The 17,830-nt window shown below is 46.2% G+C and overlaps 1 protein-coding gene across 1 annotated transcript; it reads right to left on the minus strand.

The window, feature by feature from the left end:
- Positions 1 to 1,785: 1,785 nt before the first annotated feature.
- On the minus strand, positions 1,786 to 16,111 carry snrka (SNF related kinase a). The gene is made up of 8 exons (XM_052069919.1): positions 15,780 to 16,111; positions 11,287 to 11,611; positions 10,992 to 11,210; positions 9,756 to 10,002; positions 6,274 to 6,415; positions 5,975 to 6,187; positions 5,388 to 5,522; positions 1,786 to 4,021 (listed from the first exon to the last, which is right to left on the minus strand). The coding sequence occupies exons 2-8, from the start codon at positions 11,407 to 11,409 to the stop codon at positions 2,824 to 2,826; spliced, it is 2,277 nt and encodes a 758-aa protein (XP_051925879.1). The 5' UTR covers positions 11,410 to 11,611; positions 15,780 to 16,111; the 3' UTR covers positions 1,786 to 2,823.
- Between the last annotated feature and the right edge of the window lie 1,719 nt (positions 16,112 to 17,830).

The raw sequence follows: 17,830 nt of genomic DNA on the forward strand, positions 1-17,830 counted from the left end.
CAACTCGCCGATTTATTCATGAAAGGGAGTCTAAAAAAAACATTCAGGAACGGCTCCTAAAACGGTTTTGTGTGAATTATTACTTTTTGCAGTAATAAAAGGCTATTAAACCCGAATCAAAACACTATTGTGCAGGCTATTTCCTCATCACAGCACAATACTTATTTAAAAAAAACATTCTAAACAACATCATTAAAAGATACTCTGCACACCTTATGTCAGATTCTCTTTTTCACTCAAAACCTTTGTCTATAAATGAAAAAAAAAAACACCGAGTCAAATTTGCGTTATTCTTGACACCGATAGGACCCAAATGGCAAAAAAAGCCACGCCACACCTTCCATTCACAACAGTTTATTCTAATATATCTCTATCATATACATACAGTACAATATGCTCAAGACGTATGGCACATCCATTATTGTTGTACATTTTGCAGTCGCTGGTATTGCTGTGTGGCTACAGTATCATGTGAGTTTGTTCATCTGCCCCTCAGGTATTTGTGTGTATGCGTGCGCGTATGTATTATATCCATCCATCTAGCAATATAGATCGATATCTACAGTACCTATCGAGAGATGGATATATAGACATATCGAGACAGAGTTATCTATCGATCTAGCTAGATAGCTCTATCTCGATATCGAGCTTTCTAGATCGATTGATAGCTCTATCTATCTATACATAGATATATAGAGATATCGAGACAGAGTTATCTATCGATCTAGCTAGATAGCTCTATCTCGATACCGAGCCGTCTAGATCGATTGATAGCTCTATCTAAAGAGATATCGAGACAGAGTTATCTATCGATCTAGCGAGATAGCTCTATCTCGATATCGAGCTGTCTAGATCGATTGATAGCTCTATCTAAAGAGATATCGAGACAGAGTTATCTAACGATCTAGCGAGATAGCTCTATCTCGATATCGAGCTGTCTAGATCGATTGATAGCTCTATCTAGAAATAGATATCTAGAGATAGCAATATCTAGATAGATCTGCATCCATCTACACGCACGCACGCACGCACACACACGCGCGCGCAACAGGTTGATTGTTGGTTGCTACAGCAAGAACACATGCATTGTCAATATGAAGATTCCACCAGGGGTGAGTCACACATCCAATTAGACACAGCGATGCTTTATGTGGGTGAGGGAGGCACTGTTGTCATGAGCTATAGGAAGAACCCCCCCCCCCTCTCCCCCAAATCATCTCCATCAAGGTTGTTTTTGGAATGACGCTACAACAGCGGCTACCATGATTGCCGTCAAACCTCTGGATGGACTCGGGTTCACTTCCAACCGCTTAATTCCCTTTTCAATGTTAAGATAAAGAGCTGCCATTTTTGGGTGTAAGTACGTACAGGTATGTACATGAGTGTAATGTCTTTTTTTTTTGTTTCCAGTCTGAGTCATTTTTCAAGTTATGGGTGTTTCAATAATCCAGCAGGAAGAGAGGAGTAAATGGTGATACGTCAACACTCGATGAAGTGCTTCAGTCTTATTCACATATGTACACTAAAAGTCTGCTGCACACTGCACGTTGGCTTGTGTGAGTTGTTGTTGTTGTTGTTTTTTTCTTTTCCTAGCAGTGTTGACACTCCAGATAGAAAAATAAAAGCGATGGACTACAAAAGACTGTGCGCCACCACCTTGACTCTTTCATTTCTCCCCGTTTTCATGAAAGTACACTTTCAGTCGTCTTTTTTTCCCCCTCCCAAGTCCAAAAAAAAAAAAAAAATAACGCACACGCACGCACACACAAAATCTTAAAAAAATAATTTAAACATCAGGAAATAAAAACCAGCACAGTGCAACAAAATGTAACGAGATGAAAACTGCTCGGATGTTCCTTTGAACAGCAAGTGAAGTCAGTGTTTTGTATGGTTACTATATTACATGATTGTGTGCAAACGTTGTGCATAATAATAGTGCACTGAATGCCTCTTTTTTATTTTATTATTATTTTTTAAACAGGCCCCAGCGTCTCTTAATGTGTAGGGTCAGAATTTGGATTTCCCCTCCACCCCCCTCGGGTGATCCGCCAAACACAACTGGCAAGTGTGACAATGGACCGAAAGCTGTTGGACCATTGAGATGACGTCCAGCTCAAGGTCCATATGAACGCTCTTTGTCCTTGTTACGAAGACAATTCGGCACACGAGTCGTTTGACGTGTTTCGTAGCAATGATGATTTTTTTCCATGACTGTATGAAACATCTGTACAATCGTAGGACTTTGGCGTATCAGTAAAACAACTACCGGTACATGTTACTAGTGATGCAAAGCTGCACTCTGTTTTCTACTAGCGAAGCTACGGCTGGAGATAAAAACCCTCAATAATTGCTCAAAAGGCTTTTCTCCAAAGCCATTTGAGGATGTATTCAGCATTTTTCATATCAAGCTGTACCAGAATAAATAAAAGGTGAAATAAAATGCATACAAGGAGAACGTTTTGCTCACTACGTTATAACGTTTCTGCACACTAGTAAGCACAACTGCTAGTGTGTTTGTGACACATGCCTACTCCATGGGCCCAGTTGTGTTACTAGTCCAGCACTGTAGTTGACTGATTCTGCTTTAATAGAGGCCTGAACCGGCATTAGCAGTGGAGAGGGAAAAAAAAAAATAATAGAGATCGCAATTAAGACTCTCGTCGTTCTACAAGTGTGCCGAATTGTCTTATTAGTGAGGACAAAGTGCATACGAGTACATGGACCTCGAGGTGGATCTCAAGAATACGCAATAAACGCTCAAACAGCCGTGCGCGCCCGAGCCCGGATGAAAAGGCAATGAGTGAGCGGAGGAGTGCCCCCCCCCTAGATGACCTGACAGCAGCTGTGAGGGGTCGGGGTGCACAGCAGCCCCTCCTTAGGACTCAGAGGCATCTGCAGGGCACGGTTCTTCATGTTCCTGTGGTTCTCGCGGGCCAGGTCCAGCTCCCCCAGCACGAGGGTCCCCGAGCAAGACCCCTCCAGCAAGGGGTCTGCTCGCGCGTCCCCCAAAGGGGGCGGCTGCTGGTACAGGTTTCCCCGTGGCGACGGCCCCCCCAAAAGCGAGACCTTGTCCAGGCTGCCGGTGGAGCCGCCCACGCACATGCGCCACACCGGGCGTTCCTGAGGGTCCCCGCCAATGCCGGCGGGGCCGTTGCCGGGCGTGCCCCCGCCCGCCCCGCCCGTCAGGTTGTGGAACTGCGAGCTGAAGCATAAACTCATCAACTTGAGGCTTTCCACCAGGCCACTGGAAGCTTTGGCCGAATTCTTTCCCTGGCCCAAAACGGAGCCGGGGCTGGTGCAGTGCGAGGGGCCGTCCTGGGCCGACGGCCTTTTCTCGCCGTCCTCGGTACCCGACAGCCGACGAGTCTCCGTGTTGCCGTCGCTCATCTCCGAGGAGGGCGTGCGGGTGGCGATGGGCTCCGCCAGCGGGCCGACGCTTTTAGGCGACGGAGGTGACGCTGCTCGCGAGTTCAAATCCAGGCTGAGGCTGGGCTTGGTCAGCCCCCCCGGCCCTTTTAAGTCGCCGTCCCCCTCCTCTTCCTCGTCCTCCCCTTTCTCGTCCTCGTGGATCTGGTTGAGAACCGGGGCGCTCAAGCGCGACGTCAAACGGTTACAGGACGAGGCCATGGCTGATGACACTTTGGAACGGAGCACCACTTGAGCGGGAGGGGCAGAGGGGGAACAACTGTCCTCCCTCTCCTCTTCCTCATCCTCCTCCACGCTGAAAAGGCTGAGACTGCGAGTTTTGCAAGACCCCACCGCGGTCAGAGAGCCCAGTCTGAGGGGGTTGGCGTGCGGCTTGGAGAGAGGCCGGAGACCCTTGTCCGGGTTCTGACCGGCCGTCTGCTGGTTGTCCTGCCTCTGACTGAGGTCCGGCAGAGCCGTTTTGGGCCGGGGGCCTTTATGGAGGCTTTCTGCGCTGCGGGCGGGTGACTGGGGCCCCCCGGGGTGTGACATCGTCGGACCGCCCAAGCCATCGCTGACATCCTGGTGGACATCCACTCGGGTGGGCCAAGACTGCCTGCGAATGGTCACCGTGCAGACAAAGCGCAAGTGTTTTTTAATTTAAAAAATATATATTTTTTTTACCGCTAGAGTCTAAGTATGCGTGAATTTTTCAGTCATAAAACATGTTTCATAAGGGAAGGCCCAACGTTATAGGAACATGCAGAGAAAAAAAAAATAGAGTCTCTCAAGTCAAGAAACCTCGCTGTGCTAGCTAAACAGTGTTTTAAAGTGAGCCCTATTCTCTGCTAACAAAATACACAAACATTGCTTCCTTTTAACAACCTCATAGATACGATCACATTTTATTTGCTAACCGCGTATCATAAAGGAGATATATTATCATCGTTTTACTACTCGCCTATAAAATTAAATTGTATTTCAGAATTAGCTTCTTCGCTGCTCGCTAAACTGCTCACTTTCCCGTTACGTGAACAGCTTCGTAAGCAAGTACAATTTATCCTCTCGCGTTGTGATCTGCATGCTATCAAGGAGATTTATCATTTGTATTTTTCAGTCATCGTGTTAGTTTCCATTGTAAAACTAAACTGTATTTTGCCGTTCGCCTCTTCACCGCTAACAAAACAGCTCATTTCTTGTTCAACGAACACCCTTATAACTCAATATTATCACACGATAATCCTTTGTGTGTTGTAAACTTGTCCTAGGGGCGATTTTTCATTTTTGTTTTCAAGTCCTTGTGTCGTCGTGCTCCATTCTAAAACCAAAGCGGATGCTAGCGTTCCCTTTCCACCAACAAAACAGCGCCGAAAGATTCCTAAAAGATCACTTAAAACACTCTCATCACAAAATATTAGTACATTAGATTTGTTTTTGGTGTTAGCTGCTTTCCACCAAGGAGATTTTAATCTGTTGTATAGCGAGCACGTTTTTTGTTGTATTATTAAACTGTATTTAGCGTGAACAAAACATCACTAAAAGCTCCCTAAAAACAGCCTTCGAACTAAAAATACCACACGTTATTCTCTTGTATCTTTTCAACCGCTTGCTAGAAGTGATTATTTACATGAGCATTTGAAATAGTTTCGTTAGCTCTCCGTTATAAAGCTCAACGACTGGCTGTTAGCCAAAACAGCGCGAAAAGCTAACAGTAAAAAAATCACTTATGGCCGCCTCATGGCTCAACATTATATATTTTTCTCTCGTGTGTCTTTAAATGTGTGTTATGGTCAGAGTGTTCTTGGTTGGATCCGTGTGTGTGTGTTTTTAAAGGCGGCCATCTGTCCCTATGCTGTCGAGTTCATCTGTTGCAGATCGAGAGTAGCCAGCCTGAACTCGAGGAGGGGGTGTTTATGACTTGAAGACGCTCTTTAGCAAGGAGCACAATGACGTCGAAGACTTTTTCCTGGTTATTTTTGTACCTGAACTGGGCCTTGCTGGGGCTAGGCGAGCGCGTCTGGCTGTGCTGCTCCTTCTCCTGCCGCTCCCTCAGCATCCTCTCAGCCAGGAGGAAGTACGTGGCCGTGATGTGGTTGTACTGATTTGATTCCAGAGCCCTAACAAGCGAGGGACGCACCGTCAACTCTGTTTTTCCGTGCGGCAACTCTCACGTGACATTTTCATTGCAACTACGCGACTCAACTTGGGGCTTTTGGGTGAATATTCCAGCAAAATTCAATTCAATTCAAATTCAAGCTACTTTGCCGCCATCTTGTAGCATCCGAAGCCGATTACAAACCTTTTGCGGGGGGGCCGATTTTCACTCTGGGCGGCGGGCTGTGCTCACGATGCTGTGTAACTATGCAGGTCAACATAAATGGACTTTCACTACACTTTGGGGGTTGTTGAACTAATCATTTTTGATCAACCACAACACATATTGATCCATTTGTGTATATAAAACACCAGCTTTGGATTTTGCCATTCGGCTGCCGGCGGTGCAAAAAAGTGCCGAAACATTTCACAGTCGGGCAATCAAAAGTCGAAAGAGGTGAAGTGCGGCACGTACTCTATGATGGCGTCTCGGTCGGCAATGGCCCCCAGCACCATGCGCTGGATGATGGAGCCGTGCTCTTCTTCCAGCAAACTGCGGTGGGACACCAGCGGGGTGGACAGCTTGGTGGCCGGCGACGGGTCGACGCCTCGCAGCCACGCGTGGTTCTCGATCTCCTCCAGAGTCGCTCGCTTCTTGGGGTCCCGCTGCAGCATGTGTCCGATAAGACTGAAAGAGTTCACATATCGTTATCGAGCCCGCAGAAGTTCATATTTGCCAGCCTTGGACATTGATCTGCGTGCGCTGGTACTCACTCTCGGCAAGCTCCGGAGATGTGCGGGGGCACCGTGTATTTGCAGTCCATGATCATGGTGAGCGTCTCGCTGTCGTTGGCCTCCTGGAAGGGCGGCTGACCGCACACCAGCATGAAGAGAATCACACCCAGACTCCAGATATCTGCGTGGGAGGTGACAGCGAGGTGTGAAATCCGTGCATCCGTAAACGCCACTTTCCACTTTTTCACCGGGCGCTGCTCCGGCTACGGTTCAGTTCGCGAGGCGGCTTTGCCTTTTACCCGCCGTCTATTTTTTTGTTATTGTAAAGTGTCCTTGGGTGTTTTGAAAGGCGCTTATAAATAACATGTATTATTATTATTATTATTATTATTATTATTATAAAGTTGTGAAAAGTCCACATCGCAGACTTTTTGGCAAGGTCTCTATTTGCGAGGGAACCTCGTGGAGGAGCAGCGAAGGTGCCAAGCAAAAAGTCTCTGGATGCGGGTCAAGATCTGATGGGAGGTGCGGCGCATTGACGGCAGCTGGAGGCGCACCAATACGATTACTCGCACGAGACGGTTGAAATGAGTTCAACGACGACGGTAGTTGGATTGAAATGCAACTCGCTCCAGTGCCCTTTCTGCTTCCTGACCTAGATTTAAAAAAAAAAAAAAAAAAAACAACCAACCAACCAAACAAACAAGAAATACTGCACCCCCCCCCCCCCCCCCCCTTGAACCACATTCATGCAGAGTGGCGGTCATAAATATGCGCTCGTCGCTTTCGTGCGCATCTGTCTGACTGAGAACAAAGCTCGCATGGCCCTGGAGCACTCGCCCCCCCTCGCACCCCCCCACCCCCGACACGCATGCATGAAATATCCCGGAAACTGGGTTAACGTGCGCATCTCACCGCAGCGTATGCACAAGTGCTAATTTCATGCTACACTTCACTTGACCACTTTAGGGTGGGGCGTGGGGGGGCAACTTTTTTTTCACCAGCTCAGTGGTCCTTTGGCACACTTCCCGCCGTGACATGTTGCCCGTGATTCGGAAAGACACTTGCAGTGCAGTCTGAAAAGTGACAGGAAGGAACAATATGGCGGCAAGACTGCGCAAAGCTGCTGAGTCGGTGGACAATTCCCTCCCCGCAGCTCAAATTCATTTCTTTTGTTTGGCATAAAATATTGATAGGCGCCACCTTTAAAAAAGGTGTGCTATTTCAAGGTCAACTCCCTATATTTTTTTACACGCATCTTGGTCGCCCGAGCGTCTTCTGCTGCGATTTATTCATGCCGCGCTTGGGTGCGCGCGGGCATCCAAAAAGGTTGAGCGCATGCTTACTCGGGAAGTCGTTGAAAGGACTCGTGCTGAAAAACGCATGAAACCAAAAATTTTTTTTTAAAGTTTGGATTTAAGAGAGGAAAAAATATTTTTTTAAAAATCATGAAAAACTATGAGAAAATGAAAATGCAAAAAAAAAACAGCAAAGCTAAAGTCAACAACCGTGTCGTAATTAAACACTTGGGGATGTGTTCCATCTCTATGAGGATCCACAAAGTGTGTTTTTTTTTTGTGCTTGGAGGCGTCTCAAGCTGCTTGCAGTCGCCGTCGCCATCTTTACACCCCCCCTCCCCCGCCCCCGTCGACGTCTCCTAGCAACCGCTACCGTCTCCCTCATTACTTGCGTCAGCGGTGCGTTCCGCTTCCTTCCTTCCTTCCTCCGTAACTTTATTTCCCCAAACCAGATGGCTGTCGACACATCGCCGGACGACTGCATTTGTAAAAGCGGAATACGCCGCCGAGCCTCTCATGCGGGAAATGCGGTGCAGAAAGAGCCTTTTTACCTTTAACAAAGATCCATTTTAGATGCTATTAAATTGGGCCCAAGTACCGAATGCAGATTATTTCCTGAATGATGTACGTGCAACAGGAAACTTCCTTTGGTGTGTGTGTGTGTGTATTCATGCAGCCCGTGCTTGGTCGGGTGGAAAGAAGAAGTCTATATTTAACCCGACATTTGCAGGATGTTTAAAAAAAAAAAAAGAAAGAAAAACGCGGAGGGAGCTGACATGCTGCATAACATCAGAAAAGGAGAAGAGACGGCGGCGGGCACTTTTGACACCACTTGTGGATCCTCTCTGCATCGAGATCAACCTGGGAAGTCTTTAAATGCGCAACCACGTTGATTCAACTTTTGTTCAAATGCACGAGAACTTTGAGGAAACCGGAGCACCCGGAGTAAACCCACGCAGGCCCGGGGAGAACATGCAAACTCCACACAGGGAGGCCGGAGCTGGAATCGAACCCGGTACCTCTGCACTGTGAAGCCCACGTGCTAACCACTGGACTACCGGGCCGCCCGCGCTAAGTTATTCAGGAAAAAGCTCCGATATTCCATCCGACATCCCACTATCAGACAATTTAACCCTTTCGGCCTCCGCGATGATGGCCGCTCTCCCCCAAAGGGTTCATTCAAACGCTTCTTGAAAACGCATCACTGACGAGGATCGAAAATCAAAAGCACTATTTGTGCCTCGCTCAAGAGCCCGTTTTGAGGGGGGCGCTCTCACCAAATCAACCGTCGCCGACCACCATCCCCCCCACCTACGGTTTGGCCGACGCCCAGTATGGGTTTTGTTGCCGGCGACGGCTTTTTCCAATGAGGTGACTGACTAAAAATACAGAACGGCCTGCGCATGGACTGATTTTTTTTTTTTCCAGAAGCGTTTTCCGCAGACACAATTCAATCTCGATGCATTTTGTAAACTCCAAATTGGGCTGAATGAAAACTCGGACCGTCTGCTTATCTCTGTTCTAAAGTGGGCTCGTGGCCACCTGGCACGCTGCAGCCCGGTTCACCTTCAAATCCTCCATACAAGAATTCCGGTTTTGGAACCTTCTAATTATGACGTCACATTGTTCCCATTTAAGGACAAAATGCACAAGCGCCACAACACAATTGCTGGCGCGACCTCCCATCCAGCTGATATTGTCCAACAACACGATGGCATTATTTCACTCTGGAGATTTGGAGAACGCTCATCTGCTCGGCACAAAATAAAGAGAGGCGGAGAGCAGAAAATAGCGCCACTAATCCATCCAGTGAGAGAGGACACAAAAAAAAATACATGAAAATGCTTCTCTCCATCGCCTGCTTTCTCCATTTTGTGCCCTGGCGTACAGAGCAAGGAGACATTTCCTTCTTTAAATTGTCCACTGTACAAATGCTATCTTTTATGTTCTTACATAATATTTTTTCTCGGGCAATGTGAACCTTGAGCTCCTTATCAGCCTGCTGATAATGGGCAGGAATGTGAAAGTAATCCAGCTATGGAGGAGCGTACGGCGTGTCCCACATGGACCGGTGACAACAGCCGCCAACGATGCGCACGATGTGGCGCCACCGCATTCCACGTCGCCGCTTAAGAAGCTTCCCTTGACTACAACAAGCACTCATAAATAAAAAAAAAAAAAAAAAATCAACAGAGGTCGCGCCCTATCGGAGTTCCAACTCACCGACGGCGGGAGCGTCGTATTCGTCCCCGAGCAGGATCTCGGGGGCCGAGTACGCCAGCGAGCCGCACGAGGTGTTGAGCTTCTTGCCCGGCTGAAACCGGTTGCTGAAGCCGAAGTCGGTGAGCTTGACGACGCCCTGCTTCTCGAAGAACACCACGTTCTCGGGCTTGAGGTCCCGGTGCACCACGTGCAGACGGTGGCAGTAGGAGATGGCGTGCACGATCTGGGCAAAGTAACACTTGGACACCTGGAAAGGGGGGGGGGGGGGGGGGGAATAAATATATTATTATATTCATTGTTATATGTATTATTTATTTATTTAAATAATAAAATATACTATTATATTTTATTTATTATTATTTATTTAAATAAAATATATTATTATATTTATTATTATTTAAATAAAACATCAGATTTTATTTATTATTATTTATTTAAATAATAACATATATTATTATATTTTATTTATTATTATATCTATTATTATTTATTTAAATAATAAATATATTATTTATATATTTATATTTTATTTATATTATTTATATTCACTGATTTTAAGCTTAGACCCACGTCCTGTCTCGTATAAAAGCGTTGCTTTGGTGCCAAAGAACGAGGTTCAAGTGAAGGAAGGAATTTTAATTGGACAGTTGTCACCAATTATAAAGCTTTTGCGTGGGCGGGAAAATTCGTACTCGCGTTCACTATTGGCAACAGAATACAAATAAAAATGGGTCATTCGCATAACAGCGTGGCTAATTGACATCGGGGCGTGTAAAAGTCTCGCCTCTCGGGATATTTTTGATCAATTGGCATGTTCTTAAAACAGACGGAAAAAGGAAGCCATTTAAATTGAGGCTAAAATGCTTCATAGGTCTCCCTTTCAGGGAACTCTTGGCCCATGTGCCGCTACTTTAAAAAAGGGGGAGCCGATTCAATCATTTTGCCGTAAAAATTACACACAAAAAAAAAAAAAATCAAACACCCACCATGTGAAAATACACAATGAGGCTCCCGGATTCACAATCAAGTTTAATGACTCCTTGCTTGGCTCATTTCCCATCCGGCCGCAAAGTTTTGTGTCGTTTTTTTTTTTTTTTTTTTTTTGCGTAATGCTGCTAAGGGCAAACAAAACAAACGCACCTTGTTGTCATAGTGGCATGAGCCCAAATCTCTTCACTTTCACAACTGCTCCACTACGACTACGTGCACGATCGCGCCGGCGGCGGCCCGACTCACCTCCTCACTGAGCCCCCCCTCGTGCTTCATGATGCAGTCGAACATGTCGCCGCCGTCCCCCAGCTCCAGAATGAGGTAGAGCTTGGTGGCCGTGTCGATGACCTCGTACAGACGCACCACGTTGGGATGCTGCACCAGTTTCATGCAGCGCACCTCCTGGAAAAGGTGGCCCCGCGCCACCTGGTCCAGCTTGGTCTTGTCAATCACCTTCACCGCCACCTGAGAGGTCGGGGGGGTCAGTCAGAAGGGGCACGCTAAAAAAAAAATCGAAATCAATAATCGGGGAAGCGTAGACCTTTTCTCCGGTGAAGACATGCCGGGCAAGTTTGACCACAGCAAAGTGTCCGCGGCCCAACGTCTTGTCCAGGTCGTACAGCCCGGCGATCTTCCCGTCATGGTGTCGTTTGAGGCCCGCCATGGCGTTGGTGGGAAAGTGAGGGGCGGGGGGGGAGAGGGGGAGAAGTCTCGTGTCACCCTTTGGTCCCTGCGTCAGATGTCCATCTTCTTTGACGTGTGGCCGGATTGTCAGCGGAGGCGTGTCACGACAAGATAGGAGATCTGCTTCTTTGCTGGGGTGGCTTCAAGGGACGCAAGTCACCTTAGTCCCATCTTGTCATGCTCTACGGGGGGGTTCATGCATTAATCACACATTCAAACTCACTTTATTCACTTTATTTCGAGAAAAAAAAAAAAAAACAGCCGACAACCCCGATAAGTCGCCCGTCTCCCTTAGTAAACTTAACTGGTCACCATTACCATCAGCAAGGAGCAACTTTTGTCTTGTTTCCTGTCTTATGAGTTGTCCGCTACACTTCCAAACGTTCTGATGCACGCCACTGCCTTGTTTAGTTTTATTTTTAGAACGAGCGGCGGCCTGCGGGACAGTAAAAATGCACTGGGATTTTTTTTTTTTTCCAAGGTGCCAAGTGGCTGCTGCGATGCTGCCATTACAAGTTTTGCTTGTTGAAAAACACGGCGTGAAGTTGCGTGAAGGCCTTCATTTGACTTCCTGTGTCCTTGCGTGTAAGCCTTCATGATGACTTTTTTACCGGGACGCTGTGGGGAAAGATCCCGACATTTTCCAGTCAACGCACATTGCTCACGGCGGTTACAAGTGTGTGTGTTTTTTTTTTTTTTTTGTGAAGCTACCACAGAAGAGGAGCCAAAGTATTTTTTTCACGATACAGGAAATAAGTCTGCTCAGTAAAAGATGGCCATCATAAAGACTATCAATGATCATTGATCAATAGTACAGACCGACACATTTACTTCTCAAAATCCAACAATGCATTCCACTGAATATAAGCGTTGATAAGATTTCCAAAGAACCGTTTCCTTTTTGTGTCATTCCCGCGTCATGCCATTAAAATCGCCCAAAATGCATCGCTGCCATAAAAGCTGTTCAAGCAATAAAGCAATAAAGTTCCAATAATGAGGTCAACTCGCAGGAGACCGTTAGCCGATGATGTTCATTCCGGTCACCTAAATCGCGGTAAAAGGCTCCCTCCCGGCGTGCGGGACGCGTCGTTCCAGGGATACTTGCTCCCACATCGTCCTAATGGCGTAACAACGCCCCGCAGGCGGGAGGAGCGGCCTGACATTCTTGACTTCCACGAGCCGACCTGCATGCCGAGCCGACGCGGAGCGCACGGCAGGCCCGCCAAGTACAGGCCCGGAACATTCCTGCGAGGTGATCCACACCTAAGGTGTGCCCACGCTCACCTACTAGACTCATAGAAACAATAGGACAAAGGGGAGCTGTTGCCAGGGAGCACACCTTCAGAAAGAACAGCGAAAAATACAGCACGCAAGACATAAAATACCGCCCACCTGCTGCAGCGGGCCGCTCCACGACATATTACAAACATCTCCGAGTGTCATGAAATTAAATGGCGGCGTCATTCATCTGTTCCAAACTCGTTCCGAATCAAAATGAAAATAAATAAATAAATAAATAAATAAATGAATGAATGAATGAATGAATGAATGAATGAATGAATGAATGAATGAGGCGGCCCGGTAGTCCAGTGGTTAGCACGTGGGCTTCACAGTGCAGAGGTACCGGGTTCGATTCCAGCTCACAGGGAGGCCTGTGTGGAGTTTGCATGTTCTCCCCGGGCCTGCGTGGCTTTTCTCCGGGTGCTCCGGTTTCCTCCCACATTCCAAAAACATGCGTGGCAGGCTGATTGAACACTCTAAATTGTCCCGAGGTGTGAGTGTGAGCGTGGATGGTTGTTCGTCTATGTGTGCCCTGCGATTGGCTGGCAACCGATTCAGGGTGTCCCCGCCTACTGCCCGGAGACAGCTGGGATAGGCTCCAGCACCCCCCGCGACCCTGGTGAGGATCAAGCGGTACGGAAGATGAATGAATGAATGAATGAATGAATGAATAAAGAAGACCCCCCCCCCCTCCCATAGGAAATCAGAACTTTAAGATATTATTGAAAACATTCAGGAACGACATAATAAAATAGAAAGTAACCGGGTTGGGCAAATTTAGAGGTGCAATTCAATGGACATCGGGTTGCTCCCTCTACTCAGCTAGCCGTGGCTACTTTACAATCCAGACAAATGGATGCACACACGGAGACGGTCACAACCCCTCTGTAAGCTGCAGCTGGTCATGGAACAGATTTAACTCGTAAAATAAGTTACCACTTTATCAGTATTATTGTTCGGGGCGGGGGGGGGGGGGGTGTCCAGACTTTATGCATCTCATTGGATTGCACAGGTGCACCCTATTGACGTGTCCTGCTTTAAGCGCAACGCCACACATGGCCATGTTACGTGTGGTCAGTGTAAGCATGTGTTGGCTTAATCTCTCCTTGACGCTCGGGTTACCTAATGAGGTGCAAGTGTGCGAGTGCTTCCTGTATATCCGCCAACTAGTGGACGTTGCGTCTTGAAAATGCACATCGGTAGTCTGTTATGTAAGCGAGCAAAAGCGTTGTTCATTTTTAACAAAGGGGCAAGGAGTGTACACATGCCAATACTGGAAAACATATACCGCGTCAAGGACTCGAGGCGTAAATATATCATAAAATGTGGAATATGAGAACGACTGAAGACCACACAAGCAATAGTTGTCACGACGGTTTCCCAAATTTAAGAGCTGGGGATCTTTAAATACGGTCATCCCACATTGATACGATGGCCATGTGCAAAACCCGCCGTGATACCGCAGCTTTCTAGGAGTGGCGACAAACACAAGAGTCACATTAATATTTAATGCAAACCTACTCAACTCGATTTCCATTCTGACAAGGTATCGCATCTATATGCATACTGCAGCAACACAAACACTTATCACCATCCTTGACAATAAAATATATAATATAAAATAATAAATAATAAACAATATTACTACTACCGGTACTTCTTCTTCGACTACTACAGTACTACTACTACTACTCATGCCATTTTCTAAAATTGTTTTGGGTCGCTAGCGAGAGAGAGTGCCTATCTCGGCTGACATCTGGGAGAGAGGTGAGGTACACCCAGGCGTGGTCACCAGTCTTTCACACAGCACATAATGACAGTCATTCACACTGACAAACCATGTTGAGTGAAATAAACCTCACAAACGCCCTGCAGGAAAGCCGCAGCAAAAAGTGCAACTCAGAACTGTGAGGCAGATGAGTTCACCAGAGTCATCTGTTCTTTTCATTAACGCTTATTTGCTTTTGTTATTTTTATTTTAGCATCTTGTTCAGTCAATTTCTATTTTTATTGGCTCCTCACATTTGCACTGACAATAACGTATTTGCATTCCATTGGTTTCGTGAGAAAATCACCAAATACAAGGGGTTCAAAACACAGAGCTCGGTGGATTACAATATGTAGTCATGTCTCATCCTAATATGTTTCTTTGCAAGCGGAAATTCAATCAGGCCAGAACAGTACATACAAGTGAGATGAAAACATATACTGTATATAATGGGGGGGGGTGAAGGGGACATCATTTTTAGTTTTAGGGGCAGCATAGTAAGCCTTGTGGTTAGCATGTTTGCGTCAGTGTGGAGTTTTCTCCTTGCAGTTTCCAAATCCATGAACGTTAGGATAATTTAAAACGAAAGTGTCCTCATGTTTGAGAAATAGGCATGGTGGAAAACTCTATTTCACAGTTCTGAGGTTGGAAGGTCAAATCCCAGCTGCGGTCTTCCTGTGTGGACATTAGAAGTTCTCCTCGTGCTGGCGTGCATTTTCTCGTAGGCTCCAGTGACATGCATAAAGTAGTTAAATAATGAGCCATAAATGCTAACCACGAATCCTTGCCTACATGTAATCCAAAAATTACCAATTTGATAATACTGTACGATTATTACGTGGTCAGAAAAGTTTGCTTTTGTCTTTTTTTTTCTAGCTCTTCCACACTTTCCAGCCCTATTTCCTAATTCTATAGAAACCGGATGCTTGCTCGATGGATGGATGCTTTGTCTTTTTAATCCCCTAATCCATCATGCATTACTGCTTTAGTTCATGTAAATAAGCGTGCCTCTAAGTGTACATTTTTTTTTTTTGGTTTAAAGCACAACCAAATCACATTTTATTATATTTATTTTACTCCAGCGGGTCCAATAATAGCAACAGTGTCAACAAACCATTGTTAGATTTTCACTGCTATGGTAATAGTGGCCATATAGGTCCCTCAAGACTCAATCCAAAGGAAATACGGATTGACAACAACGCAAAAAAGATCCTGCAGTGGATTCAGCCGAACCCTTTGACACAAGTGATCACCCGGGCCCACGGAATCTTTGCCACCTTTGCCTTGCATGCATTGCTTACCACGGAAGGAAGCAGCCAGCCAGTCAACGCTTGTCCTCTTCGAGCTCCCGCTTAACCAGACGGAAAGGCCGCACGGGGATCCGGCTGCTGGAACTGCAGCTTTCGACGACGTTTAGACCCGCCAAGTTTTGGGTGATGCGCGGAACCGATTGAGGTTGAACAACACGGCGTTTTAAACGCAAACAGCTTCCGAATAAAATTTGGACGGCTCTCTCCCCTCAGTGTAGCTTGCTCCAGCCCTCTCGTTCGATTGCGTCAAGCGACGGATGTGGTTTAGCTCTAACACAGGAAGTGAGCGCGGTTGTAGTTATCAAAACACAAGCACTCTTTATTATTAACGACTCTTCAGTCAATCAACCCTACATTTGAAGAGGTTTAATAAAGTGTTGTTTCAAACCACAAGCATTAGATTGACCCTGCCAGAATATCATTTTGGTCCGATACGAAAACCTAAAAACGAAACATGAGGGGGCGGGGGGGGGGAAGATGACAAAAAAAAAAACACGTTAAACCCGACACGATACTACAAACTAGTGTACCCATCCCATGCCAGATTTCATTTTCGAATTTTCATTTTCGTTTGGTAATTCAAACGTCAACAATATTTATTCTTAACAACAAATTAACCAGTTTCCGCTTGCGTCTCTTTCTGCACAGCGTCAACTTGATTGTCACTGCGCATCGGCCATCTCTGACGTCGGTATTGCATTAATACGCGGAATATTTACCGAGTTCTTTTCATAGTGCAACGCACCAAAAAAGCAAACAAACAAAAAAAAAAACCCCACCGCCTCATTGTGTATAATCAAAGAACAAGGGGATTCGTGGAAATGTGTAAATTCAAAAGCACAATGGCCGATTATGGAATGAATGTGTGTAAAACAGGGGTGTCCAAAGTCGGTTCTCAAGGGCCCTGTTTTCCAGCTCTCCAAGGAGCAACGCACCTGAATCAAATCATCAGGATCGATTTAATGCTGCTTCGGAGCTGGCTGATCATGTGAACCAGGCGTGTTGTAGCCGGGAGAGCTGGAAAACAGGCAGGAAAGTGGCCCTCCACGCGTAGCTGGACATGTCTGGTGTAAAAAGACGCTAGCTGCATAAGACCGTGTATACTGTATGTGAATGCGCTATTTGTAGCACGACGGCGTAATAACTGGCCGCGCACATGGACAATGTTCTAGCCGGTTATGTAATCACCAGTCGCTCTTGTACGGGTTCAAGGAGGACCTGTTTGGCCGATGAGCCATCACTCACCGGGATTACGGACAGTTAGTTTGGACTGCGGGGAGCGCGACATTTAATTTAAAAAGATTTACATACAGGACAGGTGTGTCAGGTGCGAGAACCGCCATAAAACCAGACAAACGCGAGGTTTGATTTTGCGACAGCCGGACCTTCCTTTACTTTCACAAGGGGGACGTAAACAGTAAACACAAAGCAACAGTCCCAATGTACAGACCGCCCTCCACTGGTATAAAGAAGCATTTGCTCTTTTGTTGTGTAATGCCCCCCACCCCTCCTTCCACATCCATCAGCAATTATCTAATACATATACTGTACCATTTATCAAATAGTCTGAACCAATTACATGCCCGGTAGTAACCTTAGAAAAAGGTCCATCACTCACACAGTCGAATTTCCATAATACTCCCGGCCATTTATAATATTTTCATCTATTCAAATTTATTTTAATTTGCCTTACTATGGCAGTCAATGAGAATAGCGCGCTATATTTAGACAGCTACAGCTAAATTGCTGAGATTTGCACAACATAGCTTACCATACAGATAGTGTTCCGCGACGCTGAGCCAGCCAGCTGCTGCAAATAGCAGAACCCCACCTGTAATTGACTCCCAAAAGGGTTTAAAATTGCTTTTAGTTACCACTCACAGATAAATGAAACTAAAACTCAGTCCAACAGTTCCTTACCACAAAGGTTGGCATCTTCGTGGTAAGGAAATGTAGTAGCAAGCAGTAATTTTCTCAAAATGAAGCTCCTCAATGAGTTAATAAGGTTCTCTGGGACCAAAAATCAGCAACATGGCTACAAA

Source organism: Hippocampus zosterae, chromosome 7, assembly GCF_025434085.1.
Source record: "Hippocampus zosterae strain Florida chromosome 7, ASM2543408v3, whole genome shotgun sequence".
NCBI classification, from domain to species: Eukaryota; Metazoa; Chordata; class Actinopteri; order Syngnathiformes; family Syngnathidae; genus Hippocampus; species Hippocampus zosterae.

Excerpts from the sequence above, each read along its gene's own strand:
- snrka (XM_052069919.1), bottom strand. The coding sequence starts at position 11,409 with ATGGCGGGCCTCAAACGACACCATGACGGGAAGATCGCCGGGCTGTAC. Across the intron at positions 11,211-11,286 it reads ATGTCTTCACCGGAGAAAAG|GTGGCGGTGAAGGTGATTGA; the intron begins GTCTACGCTTCC and ends CCGACCTCTCAG. Across the intron at positions 6,416-9,755 it reads ATACGACGCTCCCGCCGTCG|ATATCTGGAGTCTGGGTGTG; the intron begins GTGAGTTGGAAC and ends CCTCCCACGCAG.